At 42.4% G+C, this 24682-nt stretch overlaps 1 protein-coding gene across 2 annotated transcripts in view; it reads left to right on the top strand.

Moving 5' to 3' along the window:
- snx29 (sorting nexin 29) overlaps positions 1 to 24682 on the top strand; it is a 152323-nt gene that overhangs the window by 88036 nt on the left and 39605 nt on the right. For both annotated transcript variants that reach the window (XM_047377283.1, XM_047377284.1), the window contains exons 16-18: positions 11588 to 11704; positions 16228 to 16283; positions 20042 to 20123. In XM_047377283.1, the coding sequence (XP_047233239.1) occupies positions 11588 to 11704; positions 16228 to 16283; positions 20042 to 20123 (255 nt within the window). The remainder of the gene's footprint in view (positions 1 to 11587; positions 11705 to 16227; positions 16284 to 20041; positions 20124 to 24682) is intronic.

Below are 24682 nucleotides of genomic sequence, written 5' to 3'. Positions count from 1 at the left end.
GGAGAAGATGACCAGCAGCTCCTGTGGAAGGTTGAACTTCTTGAGTTGCCTCAGGAAGTACAGTCTCTGCTGGACCTTCTTTCGAACAGTGTCTATGTGTGAAGACCATCTCAGGTCCTCAGAGATGGTGGTTCCTAGGAACCTGAAATGGTCCACGGCCGATACAGTGTTGTTGAGGATGGTGAGGGGGGTGTATGGGTTGGTGTTCTCCAAAAGTCCACCACCATTTCCACAGTCTTGAGTGGGTTGAGTTCCAGGTAGTTCTGACTGCACCAGTGGACCAACTGATCCACCTGCTGTCTGTATGCAGACTCATCACCGTCCTGGATCAGACCAATGACAGTGGTGTCGTCTGCAAACTTCAGGAGTTTCAAAGCTCAACCCTGATGGGACCATGACCCACATTGGAGCTCAGGCTTTTGAGGCACACCTACTGAGTAGTGAACATGTGTAAGACACGGGCAGGGCTAAAAGGAGGGATTCCCGCTTGTCCATCATGACTTACTTTCTGATTCAACCTAATTGTTGCTTTCAAGGAACTGTAGCTGTATTTAGTCTCCAAGTTCAGGTTTAGTTGAGAAGTAGCAGCATTGGTCAGATCAGCTTCTATGTCTGTTTAAAGCTTCAAGTGAAAAACGAGCATGTAGGCAATCATTATTTTATTGTTCTGTAAGAATGAGACGTTTGTTGCTTGCCTGCTTCTGATGAAAAGAAAGAAATCAAGACCGTCGCAGTTCTTAGTGCTCCGAAATCAGCTCTCCTCTTCCTCTCCTCTTGTCCTGTTAAGGTTTTAAATTCTCTCCCTCCTCTTGTCGCTGTTTAGCTCTGTCACATTCATCCCATCAGTCCCATCTAATTAAGGTTATTGGGTTTTAGGTCAGCTAGACTACGACCGTGCTGTCGATGCCCTCGCTCTGCCGTTTTTTCACTGTATCCTTTTCTTTTTCAGGGAGGCGAGGATTGAAGTCACGCTGTTTTTTTTTAACCTTTCTTATTCAGGCCAGCTCAGCTTGGCTCGGCTCTGATCAGATCACACTGAGGGAGAGGAGGGGAAAAAGCGCTGAGAGATTCTGTTAAGATGAGAGAGGAGAACAGGGGAGGAGGGAGGATGAAGCTTATCCTAGAGATTGAGTGTGGGAGCCTTTGAACACGAGCACAACGTCTTTGTTGGGTCACCATTGCTAACTGCAGTGAGATGTACTGTAATGTGTGAAGATCTCCATATTTGCATCATAGCGAAGAGTCTCTGTAGGCCTTAGAGCTTGTTCTTCTTTAACTCTTAGGTCCTAAAACTCCTCCTGTTCTGTCTAAATTTACTCCAAACAGATTTTAAACAAATTTGCACGTTTTGAACTAATTAGCTACTAAAGTTCTTCTAAACAGGCTGTAACCACATTTCAGATTTACATAGAAGGAAATAATTAAAATAATTAAAATAATCATTCTTTTCTGCTATATAAGGTTTAAAAAGCCTCAGATTAAAATAATATGACACATAACAGTCTTATTAATGCTTTAAAACAATGATAAAATAATTATCTAGTTGGCATTTTACACTGTGTTTAGCTTGTTATATTAGCATCATTAGAGCACTTAGCATCACTGAGGGAAGACTTCAGTTTCTGTGTGAGTTCCTTCGAGACCTTTACCTTATCAACATCTCCAAACCCAGCATGTTCCTCAAACTTTGAAGACTGAAACAGAGCAGCACTGGTGTCACATGTTCAGCCTTCATATTATCCGTTGAAGTCAGTTTTAAGGTGATTCTGACTCTAATGGGTTTGAACATCTCCAGCGCCTGACAGACGGCTCCTAGCTTTGTGCTCCACAGCTGACCTCTAGCTTCCATTTAAAAAACACCTCACTCATACAGAAAATTGCTAACTTCTGCGGTCAGCAACAGCTTCCACACCAAAGAGTGTTGTTGTTACCACAACTTGTTAACTCTTAAGTATTCTGTCTTTACAGTCACAATGGGTCACCATCCAGTCAGCTATTTTTCAGACAGTAACACATTTCAGACTCACATGAGTCACTTTCTTGTTATTTAGGCTTAAAAACCTTTGATGAGATTAACTATTTATCCTAATTGACTAAAAATGAGAGAAATTAAGGAGATAAAATGATTTGTGACAATTCAGCGTTCTGTGTCAGCACAGAGACCAGATGTTTGAATCCATAAAACATCCACAGCAGAAAATCAGTCACCTCCACACAACCTGCTCAGAGCTTAGTGCAAGTAATTAAACATGCAACAGCTGATGTATGACTGACAGCGGACCTTTTATAACAGGGGGGAACCCAGCAGGTTGAATCTGCAAGAACTCCAAAAATATCATTAAGTTGTGAATGTTCTTTTTGTTCAGATGAAGCCTTGTTCAAATCTGTGCTATGAGTTGTTTTTCATTTTTCATTCTCATTGATGAGATGAGACTAAAAATGTTTTTAGAGCAGCAAAATAGAAAACATTCCACCTTACAAATGAGAAAACTGTGCAATTCAATTAAGACCTCAGTATAATTTGAAATCTCAGTGTGTTGCTAAACCTGTGTATGTGTGCTTGTCTGGGTCAGAACAACAGCTTTAACATCTAGTAGGATTTTAATGTGAACTTGATCAAGGTACAAGGGACCCCTCCTTCTGTTTATCTCTCTGCTATCCTGCCTAATACTGTAGTTTCTTTCCATCCTGCTGATTTTAAAACTCAGATAGTCTGTATTTACCTTTTTTAATTCACACGGCAGTGATTTCTAAGACTTCTGCAGCGGGAAATGGACTTTTCCACATGGTTTCACTTTACAACCACTTTACAACCACAGACCTCTGTGGATTTTTCTGCTAAACCAACACAAAGTAGAACATAATTTTATAATCAAAGAAAAAATATTTTCAGAATCATGGTAACTATAGAGTAGCTGCAAATATCCACTGCTCAAGTGGTAGAATTTATTAAAATGACACCAGCTATCCATGCACTCCAGAAATCTGGCCTTTATGGAAGAGATGTGAGAAGCAAGTCATTGTTGACAGAAAGCAGGAAGAAGTCATTGAAAATCAGCAAACAGGCTGAAGAACATTGAACTTTTTGGCCTCCATGCAAAGTGTCTGTTTGCAGCAGATAACCTGCACTGCACATCACCCTGAACACACCATCCCCACTGTGTAACATGGTGGTGGCAGCATCATGCTGTGGGCATGCATTTCTTCATCAGAGACAGAGAAGCTGGTCAGAGATGATGGGAAGATGGATGGTGCTAAATCCAGGACAATCCTGGGAGAAAACCTGTTAGAGGCTGCAGAAGACCTGAGACTGAGGTGGAGGTTCACTTTCCAGCAGGAGAACCACCCTGAACATACAGCCAGAGATACGATGAATGGTTTAGATCACAGACTGAAGAACTAAATCCACCTGAGAATTTGTGGCAAGACTTTAAAACTGATCTTCTTCTAATTTGACAGAGGTTGAGCTGTTTGGCACAGAAAAATGGGCAATAATTTTAGTCTCTAGGTGTTTGAGGCTGGTGGGGAGAAGCGTCCAGAGATCTGGAGCTGGACCTGGATCTGCAGTGAAAGCTGTTTTTATTGACTATTAAAGGTGCTGAAAACCACTACATGATACACTTTACAGGTTTTTATTTTTGAAACATTTTTCTTCCACTTTACAATTATTCTTACATCTTTCTGCTAGTCTTTTACATAAAATCCCAGGATTGAATTTGTGGTTTCAACAAGACAAAATTAGAGAAATGTAGTCTACCTGTTTAACTTTGCTCAGACATCCTCCAGTAAACCTTCGCTCACCTCCTGTGCAGAAATAAGATGCTTCATGACGTTTTACTGCAATTTGCTTCAGTGTTGCGGGCTGTAGGACACATCGTCCTTAATACGTATCCGGCTGTCTGCTACAAACTGCTCCTGAAGTTGCACCATTTTCTAAACATCATCTTGATACTGTGAATATGCAACTCATTGCTCTGCAGCACAACTGATGATCTAAAGACCAGAACCTTCCAGGGCAGAAAAATACCGTACAGAATGCTGGATGCAGCAAAATCAGGTTAATTTGTAAACATGCTTCCGGTTGCCCCAAACCTTTAGGATTCTCGTTGCAGCACATTCACTTCTGGTTTGATCATTGGCTCGCCCTGGGATCTCCCTGCCTGAGCTGCACATCCAAGGATCAAGCTTGTAGATGAGCCGTAGCCTAGAGCTCTGCACAGCAGCCTGTCAGGAGTCTTCTTCGTTGACTGGTTGAGTTGTCAGGAGTTTTGGAGAGATTTTTTTTACGGTTCCACACTGAAAGGGTTTCAGCTTGGAGCAAATTGTCAGCCGTTTGTCAGCTTCAACACTAATTAGTTGCTGTTCAGGTTAGATTGCCAGAGGGGGGGACGCTGACGTATACATACAGTACGCAGTGAATGGATATGCCGGGCCTTGCAAAATATTCAAACCCCTTCGAATTTTGAACTACAGACTTCTATGTGTAATATTGAGAATTTAAGATAGAGCAACAGAACTATTAAGTTGTAGAACCACCTTTGACTGCAGTCAGAGCTGCAGGTTGGGGGTTTGTTGCTACCAGTTTTACATCTCTACAAACAGTTTTCCTAGTCTTTACAAAATAGCCCAGACTCAGAATGGATGGATGGTGCCTGTGAAGAGTTGGATTTAGGTCTGGACTTTGACTGAGCCATTCTTACATATAAATGTGCTCTGATCTACAACAGTTCATTGTAACTCAGGTTGCACGTTTAGGGTTGTTGTCATGCAGCTTCTAACTGGGTTAGGGTGTGTTTTTAGCTTCCCGGTCCCTGCTGAAGAAAAACCTTCCCACAGCATGATTTGTCACCACCGTGTTTCACATCAGGGATGATGTGTTCAGGCAGTGTTAGTTTTCCAACATACATGGGACTTGGCATCTTTTGGCCCTATGGGCTGACAAACTGCAAACTGAACTTATGTAGAGTACATGACTAATGGTCATTCTGTCAATAGATTCTCCCGCCTAAGCTATGGATCTCTGCAGCTCCCCCGGAGTTACCCCAGACCATGACCATGAGGGTTTATTTCCTACAAAGCTCTTCACTGCCCTCTCTCCTGGAGAAAACATTGACATTGCTCTGTATGCAACAGTTTTTAGCCTTTGTTCTGCAGAGTTGTTCTGGCTGATTGAAGCCCGAGGTGAAGCTTTGGATGTTCTGGTCCAGACTGAGGTCAGCTGGATAACGACATAACACCCCCCCCCCCCCCCCCCCCCCCCCCCCCTAGCATGCTGAGGCCCAGACATGAGTAAATGAACCTGAGACGGCATCGAGAAGATGACCTTGCCTGTTGAATCAAATTGATCAGACTAGCATGTAGCCGCCATGAATTTCCTAATATAGCGCACCATTTTGTTGGTAAAATTGAACAAGCTTGGCGTGAAGTCCACACACACACACACACACACACACACACACACACACACACACACACACGACACTGTACACACATACCCACTTTTATTAGCTTCCTCTCACTTAGAATTAATTGGGTTTCTTCACACCTCAAATTAATTCGGTCTTATATAATGTCCAATTTAAGAGTGGCGGTGGTTGAATAAATAAAGGTGCATGGCTGGCATGAAGATGTGTCCTCCTGTCCTTTCCCTGAGTGGACATGTGTTTGTAGGACACGGTCTCCTCAGGTCGCTCTTCTTTAGCTCTGCATGTCTCTTCGCTGGTTATTCAGTTTTACTGTTGACATCTTCTTCCTGCTATCTTCAGCTCTTTCCACAAACATTGACACAAAGAGCTTTGGGTTTGTTGGTTTGAGCTGAAATCTCTTCATGTTTTATGTTTAGAGATCACTATTAGCTTTGTTTTATTGCTTCTGCAAGTCTGTCTGAGCTGGAGATTTGGAACGTCTCGCTGTTTCAGGCACTTTTATGTCTTTGTTTTTTTTTTTATGTACCTGTTTAAATAAAAAGTGGCAAGACAGAAGATCAACTGAACCCAAAAGGCCTGTTTTATTACTTCTCACCTTTATGCTCAGAATAACAAAACTTTCAGCTTTTTTCCCCCAATGTTTAATTATAATCGCTCAAATGTTTAATAAGAGACTGAAGGTCATGCATAGCTCCTTGGGTTATTACATCTCCTTTATTTCAGCTTCACACGTTGCCATACCCGTCTCATCATTGGAAGCTGTTTTACTGTAGGTTTTAGAACTAGGAGCCCCTTGCTTCAAAACCAGCACCTTTAAGGCGGACTGACATTTGCAGCTGCCCACATGGAAAAGCCAGATATTTTTAAACTATTGGGCCACAATAACAAGAAGAACTTTTAAAGGAGACAAAGTGGGGTTTTTAAGCCTAAGATTGCTGCACCTGACAAGCATGGTGGTGGCAGCATCATACTGAGGGTATTTTTATCGCCTGCGGTACTGGTTAATTTCTCAGTGGAAAGGATAGTGAAGGACAGGGACTACCTTCAAATTCTTCAAGTCAACCTCACATCAACAGACAAGATGGTTGAAAATGGGACACAACTGGGTTTTTCAAAGGTTTAATGGTTCTAACACCAACATATAAAATGACTCGGACCTCAGGCCTATTAAACATTTATGGTCTATGCCTAAAAGCCGAATTTAAGCCAGGAAACCAACCAATTTAAACAAACTCTGCTACTTCTGATCTTAATTGTGGTCAAATCTTCTCCCAGAAGCTTGTTGTTGGCTACAAAACGCTTGTGGCGTCACTGTATTCTGCTGTAGGACAATTTCACCAAATGTTATTGGGGGTGTGTAAAAATGTTTTGGCCTGAATGCATGATATGATGATCATATCTAGATTGGAGAAAATTCCCAACAAATCCAAACTCTTCGTTTTTTTAAATTATTGAAAGTAGACCCTTTATAATTGTTCCATCCTGGAAAAGAAGGGTTCATATAATTTACCATGGGGCTGGTGTGCATCAGAATTAAAACGGGACAGTTTTTTATTGTCCCTCGAGAGTCATTTATACTCTAACTTCTTTGTGCTGTGGAGAGCAGCTCTGATGGAAGCTGTGGAAGCTCCTCATTCAGGGACTTAGATGTTCTGCAGCTGATTGTTGTTTAGTGTGAGACGATGATCACTGCAGTTTAAAAGTCTGGACAGACGGCCACATTGACATCATATTGTTTGCAGAGTCTCAGAGGCTTTGGACCGACAGGTTCGGTTTAATCCAAACTCACAGATCTATTCTACATTTGTTCTGATTTAAGAGAAAGATTGATCATTATTTGTCCCAGAGGCAGAACAAATCTGTTGTACAGTCTTTTTGTGATGCTGTTGCCATGGCAACTGAGGTTGTTTTTTTAATGTTGCTTTGCTATGTCACCTCTAGAGGGCGTCACACTTTGACCGAGCAGCGAGTCTTCCTCCTGGCAGTGACAGCAACCCAGCTCCAGCTGTAACACGTCCAGTTCTACTGCTCAGTGTAGAAAGATGGAGACCAGTGCATTGTGGGTTCTGTTATTTATTGCCTTACTCTTCAACCATCAGTGTGTTTTATTGGGATTTTATGTGAGACGCCAACTCAAAGCAGAGCTTATTTGTGACGTCAAACAAGAGAGGTACATGGTTTCTTTTTTTTTTTTTTGCAAATTAAAATATGAAAAGTGTGGCCTGCATCTGTAGTTAGTCCCGTTTTACTCTGATTTCCCTGAATGTAATCCAGTGCAAACAGCTGCCTGCAGAAGTCACCTAATCAGTAGCCAGAGCCCAGCTGTGTGTGATTTAATCTGAGGCTAAATCCATTTGTTTAATTTCCGGCCTTAGAAGTTTGTTAGAGATCATTAGAGAACAACCAGCTTCACGAAGACCAATAAACACAGCATGGAGGTCAGGGAGGACGTTGTGGAGAAGTTTATAGCAGGATTATGTTCTACAACAACATCCCAAACTGTGAACATCTCCCAGAGCTCTGTTCAATCCATCATCTGAACATGGAGTACATGGACCACCTGGAGACCTACCAGGATATGGAGGTCAACCTGAAATGACAGGCTGGACAAGGAGAGCATTAATCAGAGAGGCAGCCATGAGGACCATGGTGTCTCTGGAGGAGCCACAGAGATCAGATGGAAAAATTCATTAATAAACTATTACACCGTTATATAAAGCGACACAAAGAAAGGCAATGTTGAAAGAAGTGACATTTACAGTTTGGCACAAGTCAAGGATTTCCAACTCCAGTCTTTAGGAGCTGGTGTCCTGCAGGTTTTAGATGCGTCCATGTTCCAACATAGCTGGTTTAAATGACTAAATTATCTCCTCAGCAAGTTCTTCACAGTCCTGCTAATGTTGACCCAGAGTGACATCTAAAACATGTAGGACATCGGCCCTTGAGGCTTGACTCTGGACACCATTTCCCTAAGTCATGTAGAAGACAAAGATGTGGGAGAACATGCTCTGCTCACGTGAGACCAAAAACATTTGGCCTACATGCTAAATGTGGGGTGTTCATCACCCTTAATACACCATCAATTTGGTGGTGGCAGCATCATGCTGTGGGGATGCTTTTCTTCAACAGGATCAGTGAAGCTGGTCAGAGTTGAAGGAAGATGGATGGAGCTAAATCCAGGACAATCCAGGAAGAAAACCTGTTAGAGGCTGCAGAAGACCTGAGACTGGGTGGAGGTTCATCTTCCAGCAGGAGAACCAGCCTGAACATCCAGCCAGAGATACAATGGATGGTTTAGATCAAACCAGGTTCAGGTGTCAGAATGGCCTAGTCAAAGTTCAGACCTGAATACAAATTGAGAATCTGAGCTTCAGCTGTTCTAGAAAGAAGAATGGGCGAAAACCTTAGTCTGTAATTGCGTTAAACTGGTGAAGACAAACCAGAGGCATGACAACAAATACATTTTCTTTTACATATTTTTATTAATGACAAATATTAAAAACAATTAAAAAGACAACTATAAAATACTTTGTGTTGGTAAGTCACATAAAATCCTGTGTGTCTGACAGGATGTCCCACAGATCTCGTCAGAACCAGGCTGTTGCCGGGCAATCAGCTGGGAGGAAACAGTCCTGTCCAAGGAATTACTTAAAACGCCAGCGTGAAACAACCCAAAATTTCTTGGATCAGGATCTGATGTTCCACATTCACCAAAGAATTCTCCAACCCGCTTATTGGCTCTCAAGTGTCATGTAAATGAATGAAGATGTGATTGTTGCCGTTGGTAACACCAGCATCTATCCGGGTCACCTGTCAGTCAGAAGCGACGCTGTTACACCAGGTGTTCTCCATGCAGCACAGTGTGTGTCACAGCTATCAGTCTCCAGACAGAGACCTGTCCACACTGTCCAACCCAGTTAACCAGACAGGAGACCTAACATGGAGACACACACACACAGATGTGAGTAACGGCACGTCAAGGTTAGTTAGAGCTGATGAAAATAGAAAAGCAGGCTGGAAAAATTCTGGATATATTGGTGTTGTGATTATGAATCTGAGAATATTATTTAATATTTAATATTAATATTTAATCAAATAATATTTGGGTCTGTTAAGGGTTGTCCTGTGAATACCAGCCCAGTAAGGTGATGGTATTAGGACAAAATAGAAAGGTGTGAGACGAGCTCTGACATTATTGAACAGCATAAACTCTGCACATATATGGAATAAATTCACACAATTTCTTAAAATACAAGAATTTATTAACAAAAATAAGTCAACTCAAAGTCAAACATATTTCAATCAACAAACTCTTTACTTTGCTAAAACAATCCAACTAAACTACCAAGCAGAATTAAAGAATAATGAAGACTAATGGACTATGTACAATATAAACAAGTTGATTAAAGATGATTGAAAATTATGACCAAAAGAGTGATGCAACATTACCATGCAATGTTTATGTTTGAGAACCAAGGATTATCTTGAAGAATCTGGAAGTGAAGTTAAATTAGTCTTGGAACTAACTTAGACAATAATCAGCAAACGTTTAGACAACCATTCACAATGTAAGATCAGATAAAATATTATTTTAATAAAATAATGTTTTAAAGAATGATCTGCTGAATAAAACCAACCTTCTGGATGACTAATTCTCAACGGTGTCTCATTAGCTGCCTTTAGTTATTGAAATAATATTTAAAGAAATATTATTAAGGGAATATTTTGGAAAACAGCCAAATCTTTCTGGAGAAATGGGGCTTAATGGTGTTTACTTAGTTATCATATTTAGAAAAATAATGTTTAGGAACTATTATTCACTAGCTTGAAAACTAACAACCTTTCTGTTAAATATTCTTTAGCACCAGAATTAAACACAGACCTTTAAAATACCAGGGTTAATAAAAGGGTTAAAATGCATAAGCGCGGACAGCGCGTTATGATCAATGTTCTGTATTTAAAATCACGCTTCAAGTAAAGTTTGTCTTAACTTTAAAAACACAAACAAAGAACACAACCTGAACACGTTTGCTGCAGATATTCTGCTAGCAACAAGATAGCTGAGTTCAACACAAAAAAACCAAACTTCATAAAATGAAAAACGTTTAGATCATTTCAATCTAAATCTTTCTATTATTATTCTGCCCAAAAGACTTAACCTCATGAACTGTGTTGAGGAATGTTGTCCAAGCGACAATAAAGTTTGAAGAAGGTATCCACACTGATCAATGGTTAGCTACAGCTAACCTCCTTAGCTTTGGGGGTTGAAGGTGCTCTGTGAACAAAGGGCTAGCTTCCCGCTAACCTCCAGCTGTGGATGAAGAATGGCTCGTTGTCCGCCAACGCCACTGCACGGTGATGGGGTCTCTGCTGTCTTTCTTCCAGACTGGGAGGCGCTCCGCTTGGCTTAATAGAGACCGCTTCTCTGTAGGGAACTTCTCTGGGACAGTTTGCTTCTGCAGGCCTCACAGAGAAAGTAAGCAACTCTTACACCTTAATTTCCCCGTTCATGAATGAAAATACCAGATACACAGACAGTATTTCATTCGTACTTATCTTTGCATATGATCGATGATCGTATGATATCCTTGGATCCAGTTGAAGAGTTTATGTCTGTTTGCCAGCAAAGAGACATCAGCGCGCTTTGTTCCCCTCCTATCCCGATGAACACCGGCTTGGAAGAGGTCGGCTTGTTGGAGAGGTGGGGTTTTATACGGGCAGTGGCATCATGGGAAGTCCGCAGTTATCCCGTTTCCTGGCTGTGCCAGAACAATTCAATTCAATTCAAAGATACTTTATTGATCCCCGAGGGGAAATTAGAATTCCAGTAACAAGGTTAATGCACTTTATTTTGAAAAGTTCCAGAAGAGTTCGTACCGGAGTTTAATGTTGAAATCCATGGCTGGGTCCCACTATTGGATATGAACGTGTTTCACACCTTCACTCCATCCCACCCATCTCTGTCCCCCTGGCTCCCAGAGTCTGTCCAGAACTGTCAGCTTTCATTATATCTCACCTGGACAGCCTCTTTTCTTTAGTCTGTTCAGAACTGTTTTTATATACGAGAAAAATGTACCACATTGTCAATAAGCTGCCTTACATCAGCAGTCCACAGTGAGATTAAATGCATGTTTTCTCCTCCTTGTCTGTGTGTGCTGCAGGTGGCCGAGATGCACGGTGAGTTAATAGAGTTTAACGAGCGCCTGTACCGCTCCCTCATGGCCAAAGACCACCTTATTGTCCAGATGAGACAGGAACTCATTGACCTCAGAGGACCGGTGAGTGCCTGCTCACACAAACACCTCATCTTCCTCCTAACTCCTCTGCTGCTCTGCCCACAATTTTTGTTGAGTTTGCATCAAGACCCGTCATGTTGTTTACAGTTTCGTATTGCTCAAATGAAAGTGACGTAGGACAACAAGTCTCTGGCAAAAACATTGTTTTCTTGAGCAATTCCAGTCACAGAATTTAGATTTATGGGTGTTTACATTTAAAACGCAGCTCAAAGTGTCAATTCAGTATCTAAACTAGAACATTTCAAGTAGTAGAAATAAGCAGTAAAAACTGATGACATCTTGAAATTCTGTAACATGAAACAAAAACCTCATTTAGTTTGGTGCTCCTGACTGACACCATGGTGAGGTCCAAAGATCAGTCTGAGGCCTTCAGAGAGAAGATTGGGGCAGCTTTTGAGTCTGGCCAGGGATTTAAAGAGGTCTCAGAAGAATCTGAAATCAGCTGTTCCTCTGTAGGGAACATAGTCTACAGGTGGAGGACACTCAGAACATCTGTCAACATGTCCAGGTCCGTCCAAGCAAGTTCACCCTAAAAGCAGACTGCAAGATCCTTCAAGAAGCCTCGAAAACCCCCAAAATGTCCTCATGGGACCTACAGCAGGTTTTTGCTGCTGCTGATATTAAAATTTATGTCTGTCCAATCAGAAAAGACACCAGTTTAAATGAAACAAGTGCGATCACCACTCGGATTCGAGTGCACTGACAACATTAGTGTGAGTTGTCATGGAAACCATGCGGCCTGCTCGTAGTGAGTACTTGTTTCAGGTCCGGCCCAATAATCTCACCTGAAAGTAGGAAAAGCTGCAGTTGATTAGTCCTGTGGTTTGCTAGGTTTGTTCTGGTGCCACCTTTAAAGGTAACTGCTTCTCCACACATTTGGGCCGGTCGGTCCACCAGCCTCCCTCTTGGAGCCAAATCGTCTCTCTGTGACAGATGAAGATCTGCACCTTCTGATGAGTTCTGGTGGAAATGATGCCAACTAGAAAGCTGTTGTGTTAGCTGTTAGCGGTTCCAGTAACCATGCTCAGTACTACAGGGGTTGGACAATGAAACTGAAACACCTGTCATTTTAGTGTGGGAGGTTTCATGGCTAAATTGGACCAGCCTGGTAGCCAGTCTTCATTGATTGCACATTGCACCAGTAAGAGCAGAGTGTGAAGGTTCAATTAGCAGGGTAAGAGCACAGTTTTACTCAAAATATTGAAATGCACACAACATTATGGGTGGCAAGTCTTTGTGATGTATCAAGAGCCACAGTATCCAGGGTAATGTCAGCATACCACCAAGAAGGATGAACCACATCCAACAGGATTAACTGTGGACGCAAGAGGAAGCTGTCTGAAAGGGATGTTCGGGTGCTAACCCGGATTGTATCCAAAAAACATAAAACCACGGCTGCCCAAATCACGGCAGAATTAAATGTGCACCTCAACTCTCCTGTTTCCACCAGAACTGTCCGTCAGGAGCTCCACAGGGTCAATATACACGGCTGGGCTGCTATAGCCAAACCTTTGGTCACTCATGCCAATGCCAAACGTTGGTTTCAATGGTGCAAGGAGCGCAAATCTTGGGCTGTGGACAATGTGAAACATGTATTGTTCTCTGATGAGTCCACCTTTACTGTTTTCCCCACATCCAGGAGAGTTACGGTGTGGAGAAGCCCCAAAGAAGCGTGCCACCCAAACTGTTGCATGCCCAGAGTGAAGCAAGGGGGTGGATCAGTGATGGTTTGGGCTGCCATATCATGGCATTCCCTTGGCCCAATACTTGTGCTAGATGGACGTGTCACTGCCAAGGACTACCGAACCATTCTTGAGGACCATGTGCATCCAATGGTTCAAACATTGTATCCTGAAGGTGGTGCCGTGTATCAGGATGACAATGCACCAATACACACAGCAAGACTGGTGAAAGATTGGTTTGATGAACATGAAAGTGAAGTTGAACATCTCCCATGGCCTGCACAGTCACCAGATCTAAATATTATTGAGCCACTTTGGGGTGTTTTGGAGGAGCGAGTCAGGAAACGTTTTCCTCCACCAGTATCACGTAGTGACCTGGCCACTATCCTGCAAGAAGAATGGCTTAAAATCCCTCTGACCACTGTGCAGGACTTGTATATGTCATTCCCAAGATGAATTGACGCTGTATTGGCCGCAAAAGGAGGCCCTACACCATACTAATAAATTATTGTGGTCTAAAACCAGGTGTTTCAGTTTCATTGTACAACCCCTGTACGTTACCTCAAAGTGAGGGAAAGACACACATTTCAGTGCTACTGAGGATGAAGCATGGTAACACCATCTATATCGTGGCACCTCGTTTACCTCGTATGAAGGCTTCTTTGTTCAGAACTTTCTTAGTTATTTGAAGTAAATAACTTTTTCTCAGTCCTTCCAATTTGTTCACTGCAGTAAAAACAGAACAGACCAACATCTGTTTGAGATGATGGCTGAACATGCACACTGACCTCAGTGTGGGTTGTGGCAGCTGCAGTGAAGAAAGCCTCAGGCTGAAGATGGGGCCTCTTATCCTTCAGCTTCAGCCCTGCTCTGCTGGACTGCTCACTCCTCATGCAAGTGTCCATCTTGGGCTCTTGTTGGCTGCAGGCTTTTAACTTCTAGAAGTAGCTGCTTGATCTGCAGGGGGTTAGCGCAGCTTCAGACAACTTCTTTGGGACGACTAAAAAGCTGACAGGCAGAGAGATGAAGGAAAGGAAGGTTTATTTATGAAGCACTATTCGTGCACAAGCCAATCCAAAGTGCTCTAAAGGACATCAAAAAAAGACAGATATAATAACAAGGCATTTAGTTTTAAATTTCTGTCCGGTCCAGAGCTGATCTTCAGCCTCATGCGTAAAACAATCACTTCATTAAACACTGATAGCAGAATTTTTAAATTTATTTTTGACTAACAGGGAGAGTAAGTGCAGCTATTTAAGAACTGGTTCTGAGATGATCCATTTTCCTGGTGTGGGTCAGGACTCTGTCAGCAGCATTTTGGATGAGGTGCAGCTGCCTGATGGACAGTTTTCCAGAGACCATTAAAGACCCTGTTGCAATGATCTCGTCTACTAAAACTAAATGCATGCAGCAGAAAGCTGACTTAGTGGTTTTCAAGACGTAGATCCGAGTCCCAAACAACACTCGGGTTAATTGCATGCTAGTTGAGGCTCGTTGAGCGCTGGTCTTGATTTGTGTCTTCATCAAGCTGTGTATCATCAGCAGAAGATGTTGTAGTACTCTTTGATCTGAGCTGCAGGAAACATGTAAATGTTAAAGTTATCTGTCAATGGATCCCTTGGGAACCCCACCGTTTCGTTTTTGAGATTGGAGGAAGATGCATTCACATCAGGTTTCTTCTTCTCTAGTTGACAAACAAGACCATACAGTAAGTCCAGCTTCAGAGATTCTTCAGGGAACCAGAATAATCTTTGCACTGTTATCTTCTATGTTTTTCATTCATTTGGTTCAGTCAGATTAGAATCTGGGGGTTTTGGTACTGAGTTATTTCTAAGACAACTTTGACTTTTGAGAAAAACTTTCATAACTTGGCTCATCTCACCATGTAGCAGATGCTTTATCTGCCATGTTTGTTTTAGCTGACATGGAGCCCATCGATGACCTCGGTTTGGAGGGAAATGGTTGTATCAATTGTTCTAAAGACCCTCATAAAAACCGGGCTGACTAAAGATATTGATGTCGGCAGATTGTGGTTTGCATCGACTAATCATAGCAGCCCTAAGGGACAGCGCCGTGATGGCCGACCTATGAGAAGGTGAGTTAGCGTTGTGGCTATAATTAGGATTAATAGAGCTGTGTTTCTTGACACGTGTCAGATGGCGCTGATGCGCTCAGATGGTGATTCAGGAACAACAGAGAGTTTTTACAGAAGAACTTGTTTTATGTGAGAGAAGCCTGTGATTGAAGGTTATTCCTGCTTCCAGTTGACTGATCAGCTAACAGAACAAGGCCACTCTGTCTGTGATGTGGTCTTCTTTAAGCCATTAAAATGTATTTTATTCCAGGGTTATATTAAATACTAAATGAGATTTCATCTTGTTTTATCCTTCTAAATGCAGGTTAAATACGTTGATGCAATAAGGGTAATAATGATAATTGAAAAAGTAAAAAATGTTTGCAGACAACAAATCAACCTCTGGAGTCACTATGGAGCGTTCTGGGATTTAACTTTAATTGACAGAGTTGGTTTGTGCATCTCATATCAATAAAATAAATAATGTAATGATTGTTGAACAGTTTGGGCCAAATGTCCTGGGCACCTCTTCATCACATTGACACCATGTTAACCTGGGTGTGGTGGGTTTCTACGCCACCAATCAATCAACACATGGTGGCTAATGAAGGAACAAACCTTTTACATGTCATGCTGAGAAGATGGACAACCTCCATGCCTTCTTCTTCTTCTACAGCCTGCTTAGAAACACAATTTATTGTGATAGTTGTTGTTCGGCTTCTGATGGTCAATCTCCCCCATTTTTTCAGGTTCCAGGTGATTTAAGCCAGACTTCCGATGATCCCAGTCTGTCGGATTTTGAGACGTAAGGATTGTTTTTGTTACTTTTTCTCAGTTAAATCCCACTTTCTAGTTCCTCTCTTTTTCTCCACGTCTCCTCAACAGTTTAATGCCATTTAAGTGAAATACACTCACCGGCTACTATATTAGGTACACTTGTCCAACAGCTCGTTAATTTCTAATCAACCAATCACATGGCAGCAACTCAATGTATTTAGGCATGTAGACATGGTCAAGATGATCTGCTGCAGGTCAAACCGAGCATCAGAACGGGGAAGAAAGGTGATTTAAGTGACTTTGAACGTAGCATGGTTGTTGGTGCCAGACGGGCTGGTCTGAGTATTTCAGAAACTGCTGATCTACTGGGATTTTAACGCACTACCATCTCTAGGGTTTACAGAGAATGGTCCGAAAAAGAGAAAATATCCAGTGGGCAGCAGTTCTGTGGGTGAAAATGCCTTGTTGATGCCAGAGTTCAGAGGAGAATGGCCAGACTGGTTTGAGCTGATAGAAAGGCAACAGTATCTCAAATAACCACTCGTTACAACCAAGGCATGCAGAAGAGCATCTCTGAACACACAACACGTTGAATGGGCTACAGCAGCAGAAGACCACACTGGGTTCCACTCCTGTCAGCTAAGAACAGGAAACTGAGGCTACAATTCACACAGACTCACCAAAATTGGACAATAGAAGATTAGAAAAACGTGGTCTGATGAGTCTCGATTTCTGCTGCGACATTCGGATGGTAGGGTCAGAATTTGGTGTCACCAACATGAAAGCATGGATCCATCCTGCCTTGTATCAACGGTTCATGCTGGTGGTGGTGGTGTAATGGTGTGGGGGATATTTTGTTGGCCCACTTTGGGCCCCTTAGTACCAATTGAGCATCGTGTCAACACCACAGTCTACCTGAGTATTGTTGCTGACCATGTCCATCCCTTTATGACCACAGTGGACCCATCTTCTGATGGTTACTTCCAGCAGGATAACGCGCCATGTCATAAAGAACGAATCATCTCAGACTGGTTTCTTGAACATGACAATGAGTTCACTGGACTCAAATGGCCTCCACAGTCACCAGATCTCAATCCAATAGAGCACCTTTGGGATGTGGTGGAACAGGAGATTCTCATCATGGATGCAGCCGACAAATCTGCAGCATCTGTGTGATGCTATCATGTCAATATGGACCAAACTCTCTGAGGAATGTTTCCAGTACCTTGTTGAATCTATGCCACCAAGGATTAAGGCAGTTCTGAAGGCAAAAGGGGGTTCAACTCGGTACTAGCAAGGTGTACCTAATAAAGTGGCTGGTGAGTGTTTCTCTACTAATGTTTGAAGTTCTGTCTTAAAGGTGCAGTACAGGATTTTTTAAGTGAGGTTTTGTTTAAAGGTTATTAGCAGTCTTGCTGTGGATAGCTCAGTTGGTTTCTTTGTTAAGTTTAAATCCAGATTAGTTGGTTCTGGTGGGTCAAGCTGAACAGTCAGGACCAAAGAGGACTTCTACCATCGTAAAAAAACCTCCAGTCTCCAAAACATTGGTTAGAGTGCTTAGAACCGTCATATTTGCAAGGGAGGTAAAGCTGATGATTATTTACTAGAGGAATGGAGGTTGGAGGCTGTGCGCCACCAATTATCTTCCTCTATGAAACATACAGGTCCTTCTCAAAATATTAGCATATTGTGATAAAGTTCATTATTTTCCATAATGTCATAATGAAAATTTAACATTCATATATTTTAGATTCATTGCACACTAACTGAAATATTTCAGGTCTTTTATTGTCTTAATATGGATGATTTAGGCATACAGCTCATGAAAACCCAAAATTCCTATCTCACAAAATTAGCATATTTCATCCGACCAATAAAAGAAAAGTGTTTTTAATACAAAAAACGTCAACCTTCAAATAATCATGTACAGTTATGCACTCAATACTTGGTCGGGAATCCTTTAGCAGAAATGACTGCTTCAATGCGGCGTGGCATGGAGGCAATCAGCCTGTGGCACTGCTGAGGTCTTATGGAGGCCCAGGATGCTTCGATAGCGGCCTTTAGCTCATCCAGAGTGTTGGGTCTTGAGTCTCTCAATGTTCTCTTCACAATATCCCACAGATTCTCTATGGGGTTCAGGTCAGGAGAGTTGGCAGGCCAATTGAGCACAGTGATACCATGGTCAGTAAACCATTTACCAGTGGTTTTGGCACTGTGAGCAGGTGCCAGGTCGTGCTGAAAAATGAAATCTTCATCTCCATAAAGCTTTTCAGCAGATGGAAGCATGAAGTGCTCCAAAATCTCCTGATAGCTAGCTGCATTGACCCTGCCCTTGATAAAACACAGTGGACCAACACCAGCAGCTGACACGGCACCCCAGACCATCACTGACTGTGGGTACTTGACACTGGACTTCTGGCATTTTGGCATTTCCTTCTCCCCAGTCTTCCTCCAGACTCTGGCACCTTGATTTCTGAATGACATGCAGAATTTGCTTTCATCCGAAAAAAGTACTTTGGACCACTGAGCAACAGTCCAGTGCTGCTTCACTGTAGCCCAGGTCAGGCGCTTCTGCCGCTGTTTCTGGTTCAAAAGTGGCTTGACCTGGGGAATGCGGCACCTGTAGCCCATTTCCTGCACACGCCTGTGCACGGTGGCTCTGGATGTTTCTACTCCAGACTCAGTCCACTGCTTCCGCAGGTCCCCCAAGGTCTGGAATCGGCCCTTCTCCACAATCTTCCTCAGGGTCCGGTCACCTCTTCTCGTTGTGCAGCGTTTTCTGCCACACTTTTTCCTTCCCACAGACTTCCCACTGAGGTGCCTTGATACAGCACTCTGGGAACAGCCTATTCGTTCAGAAATGTCTTTCTGTGTCTTACCCTCTTGCTTGAGGGTGTCAATAGTGGCCTTCTGGACAGCAGTCAGGTCGGCAGTCTTACCCATGATTGGGGTTTTGAGTGATGAACCAGGCTGGGAGTTTTAAAGGCCTCAGGAATCTTTTGCAGGTGTTTAGAGTTAACTCGTTGATTCAGATGATTAGGTTCATGGCTCGTTTAGAGACCCTTTTAATGATATGCTAATTTTGTGAGATAGGAATTTTGGGTTTTCATGAGCTGTATGCCAAAATCATCCGTATTAAGACAATAAAAGACCTGAAATATTTCCGTTAGTGTGCAATGAATCTAAAATATATGAATGTTAAATTTTCATCATGACATTATGGAAAATAATGAACTTTATCACAATATGCTAATATTTTGAGAAGGACCTGTACTGACAGCGGAACATGTAAGATGTTTTTGACCAGAAAAGTAAAAATGACATGAAAAGCAAAAATAAAGCAACGTATTTGAACGCTATTTGCTTGATTTATACCTTGCTTTACTAGCTTAGGTAGTTACTCTGACTGGAAATGCCCTGCTCACAGTATGTGTTTCACACAGGAAGATAATTGGTGGCACACCACTTCCTCCTCAATTTCCTGTGTAAATAATCATCAACTTCTGTTTAAATAACTGCCCAATGTAGGTTTAAAGGTTTATAAATAAGGTTAAACAAACCGCTATGATGTTTGGGAGACTGGAGTCAGTTCAGGGCCGTAGAAGAAGGTTTTGACCCGTCCAGCCAGTTTTCAGAACCAATTAACATGGATTTATTACTGCAGGTAAGATAATGACTGCTTATAACCGTTTAAGAGGACCTCACTTCAAAAGTCTTAAACTATCCCTTTAAGTTTTCCTTCTACATAATGATGAAGATGATGCTTCTGTTGTTGGTGTCACTCAGGGCTCATCGTGCTCTCATCAACGTGTGGATCCCCTCCGTGTTCCTGCAGGGCAGAGCTGCGAACACCTACCACGTCTATCAGGTGCGTCAGGTTCCGTCCTCACCAGGAAAAATCCTACAGGAAGCTCCGACTGAGCCGCAGTGATGCACAATATACGGAAGAGTTTATTCATGATGAAAAACACTGACCAGAGGACAAAAGCATTATGTGCATATAAAGAGATAATGTTCTTTATGAATTATGAGGAGAGCAATACAGTATGAGAGGTTCATTAAGACAAACAGTGAGGCAGCTTAGAAAGACTTATACATTAGCATCAAAAGCTCATCATCAGTGGTCATTAGCGGTGTTGTTTTTAGAGCTTTCTAATCCTCCTCACTTTGCTCTGCTGGTCAAACAAACCTTTAATTTGCCTGTTTGTCTGCTGGTTTCTGTTCTCTGACCGAAGCAACATTGATAATCATTGTCCAGATTAATCAGCTTTATTAGCTGATGGTTCTGTTTTAAATAATTTTGGTGTAAAAATGAATTCAGAAACATTTGGATTAAAGTTGTTAAGTACTGGTACCAGACTGGATTCTTGTACCTGATGACTGTTTAGCAGCACCTGAATGAGGGAGTTAAGCTGGTATTTTTTGTCCTGCCTGGAGATGCTTTAGTTTCACAATGACAGCAGAACATAAATTACTGCGCAGCTTTTTTCTGTTCAGACCAACTGGTCCTGAAACGTTACCGGTACACCGTTCTCCAAATTCAGAGCATTTGTTAAGAAATAATTCTTTTAAACTTTGTGCCCTGTTTCGTCTGTAAGACAGGACTTGTGGGACTTTCAGACATTTGCTGACATCTCTGCAGGACTCTGTGAGTCCAGTGGAGCTGAGCTGAACAGATTTCCTCTGCATTTTATTCTTGTGTTAAAACCAGCATTAGAACTAAGCCTGGTAGAGATAAAAACATGAGAAAATGAGACTCTGTGATTCACAGATCTGTGTGGAGCTTCTGAAGAAGCTCTGTGTCCTCATTGATCAGCAGGAGCTTGGTCTGGAGAAACTTCATCCTTTCTCTATTGGCTGATCTGTCACAATGCACCAAGGTGAAAGTTCAACAAATTTTCAGCTTTGACCTGAGTGCAATCTGAGCTCCAATGAGCTGCTGGCACCTCCACACCCCAAGCCAGGAGCTGTGCTCCTCTGGTACCTTGCTCAGGGTGAATGGTATATGAATGGTTTTCAGAACCCAGTGGAACTGGTGCTGCATCTGGTCTGAGATGGGGGGCCCAGAGCTGAAACTGGCCATGGAAGAAAGCTGATTCGGTGTTGGTGAACCATTTCTGTGTTGTTCTGCCATATGCTCTGGATCATTATTCTGTTTAAAGACTAAACATGTGTCTAGCAAGTTGTAGATGACCCCCTGGATCAACACACCTACATCCAATAATAGATTCATTATGATGACTCTGCAGAGCTTGAGGACGTTCTGAGGAGGCAATTGAGCCAGTAATTGAGCTGTGTTGGAGCAGGGATGTGTCTGAAACATGCCGGACTCAGGCTCTTGGGGACTGGAGTTGGACAGCCCTGGTCCAGAACTTTCCATAGATACTTGATTGAGTTTAGGTCTGGGGAGCACCTCAACCACATTGTTATGGGTCTTAACCCATTCCTGAAGATTTTTTACTTCGAGGAAGGGGGTGTTATCCTGCTGAAGGAGGCCATTCTGACAGTGGTCAGCACTGGTACCCTGACTGGCCTGCTGCTGCTCTGACGCCTTACCATCAGAACCAGCGTTAACTTCCCCAGCAACTGGAGCTAAAATACCTCCTCTGTTGGAACGGATCACACCTTGATGAATTGTTCCTTTCTTGGACCACTTTTGAAAGGTACTGACCAGCTGGCACCAGAAACGTCATGTTTGAAAAACCAAACAGACTATCCAAAGCTTTTTATTTCTCTTTTCCTTCACTGATGAAGAAGCTCTTGTTGCCCATGTTGTGCGTTGTGACCCTACTAGCCTACTAGGTCTCCCTGCCGCTGACTCGCTCTGCTGCAGAACAGACAGAAGTTTGTCCACAAATCATGATGCGGTTCGCAAAACATCTGTCTGATATGAAGTCTCATCAGAGCCACGAACGTCCAGACCATGATAATCACTTGAACAGCACAGCTCCTAAACTCTCTGGGATGCTCTTCTCTAAGTGAGATGTGCTGAGAACTGAAGAGAAGCTTAAGGAGCTGAGATTGTGCTTCCTCTTGTATCTGTCAAGCAATCAAGTAAAGCAGACCACAGCAGCTCACTCCCTGGATGACTGTCACATTAACAAGGTGTTACACCTCATCTCTGTCAGCACAGCCACCTCCCAGAGCAAAGCACACACAGACACAGCCCCCTGGTCTAACCTCATGAGACAGACAGACCCTCATAACCCTGACTGTCACAATGTTTCATACATGTGCAAACACACATGAGTATGGGGGCTATAAATATGGAGTTTGTTGCATGGCATACATGCACACAGACCAGCACAGTTAAAGATCACATGTAGACACCCATCTAGATGCTTTACAGAACTGCCTGACACACACACACCCACACACACCCACACACAGAACGCTGTTATCCGATGTGTAACCAGGAGGCACAGATGTAACGAGGAAACCATGAAGGACAGGAGGAGACAGGAGGCACATCTTCACTTATAACTGATGGTCAGGCTGGCTGAGCTCAGCTCGGCTCGGCTCAACTTATGCATAATAGATGCAAATTCACAACCCAGGACTCGGGCTCAGAGCTGAGCGAAGTCTTCTTGGGTGAAAACATCTTCTCTCTCCTGACAGGATGGAAGCCCAGCGAAATGAGATGGATTGTTATAATTTCTGCCTTTTTGCTGCTTCTTGCACAAACGTCTGGCTCCCTGCTCTCTGTTAAAGAACTGCACACACTTTGTTTAATGTACAGTGACTTTCAGAAGGATTCCCCTTAAACCTTTCCACAAACTTTTATGTATTTCATTGGGATTATATCATCACCTTCCTAAAACAATGGTCTTTGTCATTTTTCCAGGTTTTTCAGGATCACAAAAAACTTCACAAAATATATGGTTATTTTTATTAAGCTACATATCTTTCTCAGTTAGATCATATAATATGGAAAATTAAAAGAAAAACATTTGATGAAGGAATCTTTAAAAAGAAAGATAAGAGTTGACCAAAAACGATTACTTGTTACAGCCACAGGTTCTGGAGCTCTTCCACTCTTTGCTCAAGCTTCATGAATGGAGCTAGTTTGTGGGCAGAACAAAATACTAAATATCTATGCAATGTTTAATGCCTAGCCTATATTGTGGCAATCCTCATCACTTGATAAGGATCGAGCTCTGAATTACCGAAATGGCTTCAGCGGCTGCGAAGATTTTGGTGTTTTTCCTGAAGCGGTCACCATTTTGATGAAGTGAAGCCTGTAAAACTGTCTAAGTCACACTCTTGACATTGGCCATTATACAACTGGCATGGACCTGCATGACCTCCTCAAGTGAGGAATTTTATTAGAGGTGGTGAGCATCAAGAGGAGATGATTTAGGCAAAAACAAAATCCTTTTTGACAAAAAATGACATAGGCCATTATTTTAGTAAGGTGACGATATGTGATACTTTCACACAGAGCAAAGTAGCACACAGTGATACCTGATTTTCAAGTAAAACTCTGAAAAGCATTGGGTACATTCTTATTCACCCCCTTTATTGTGATACACATAATTAAAATCCAGTTCTACCACTTGCCTTAAGAAGTCACCTCATTAGTAAACCAGAGTCCAGATGTTCTGTTTCTGGCCTCAGGGGTTCAATTCAATTCAATTCAGTTTATTTATATAACGCCAATTCACAGCATATGTCGTCTCAAGGCTCTTCACAAAAGTCAGGTTCATACATTCCAATCAATCCTAAAAAAGTTAAAAAGTTTTTCTGTCTAAGGAAACCCAGCAAATTGCATCCAGTCAGTGACTTGGTTCTGTAGAGAATATTAGAAAGCAGCCAGCATCATGAAGACCAAGGAACACAGCTACACTGAGAGGCTAGTCAAGGAGAATATTAATCAGAGACGCAGCAAAGAGGACCATGGTAACTCTGGAGGAGCTACAAAGATCCAGAGCTCGGTGTGGAGAATCTGTCAACACGACAACTGTTGGTTGTCCATTCGACACATCTGGCCTTTATGGAAGAGTTGCAAGAAGAAAGCCGTTAAAAGTCTTGCAGTTTGGCCCAAGCCATGCAAGGATCCCAGAAGAGGAAACTCTGGTCAGATGAGACCAAAATGTAACTTTTTGGCCAACATTCTAAACACTGAGAGTCAGAAAACTAGCAATGCACATCACCCTGAACATGCATATCTGCTGTGGAACAGGGTGGTGGCGGCATCATGCTGTGTGGATGCTTTTCTTTAGACTCAGATTAGAGTTCATGGGAACATTAATGAAATGAAATACAGAACAAACCTAAAAAAGAACATCTGTCAGAGGCTGCAAAAGATTTAATAGTTGGAGGTTCGCCTATGTATGCGTTAGAATGGCCCAGTCAAAGTCCAGACCTAAATCCTGTTGAGAAGTATTAACTCAGGATGATTAAAAACATATGCCTGCCAACCATTTC

Source organism: Girardinichthys multiradiatus, chromosome 10, assembly GCF_021462225.1.
Source record: "Girardinichthys multiradiatus isolate DD_20200921_A chromosome 10, DD_fGirMul_XY1, whole genome shotgun sequence".
NCBI lineage: Eukaryota > Metazoa > Chordata > Actinopteri > Cyprinodontiformes > Goodeidae > Girardinichthys > Girardinichthys multiradiatus.
The sequence above is the reverse complement of the archived record's forward strand: the minus strand, read 5'-3'. Positions and strand labels throughout refer to the sequence as shown.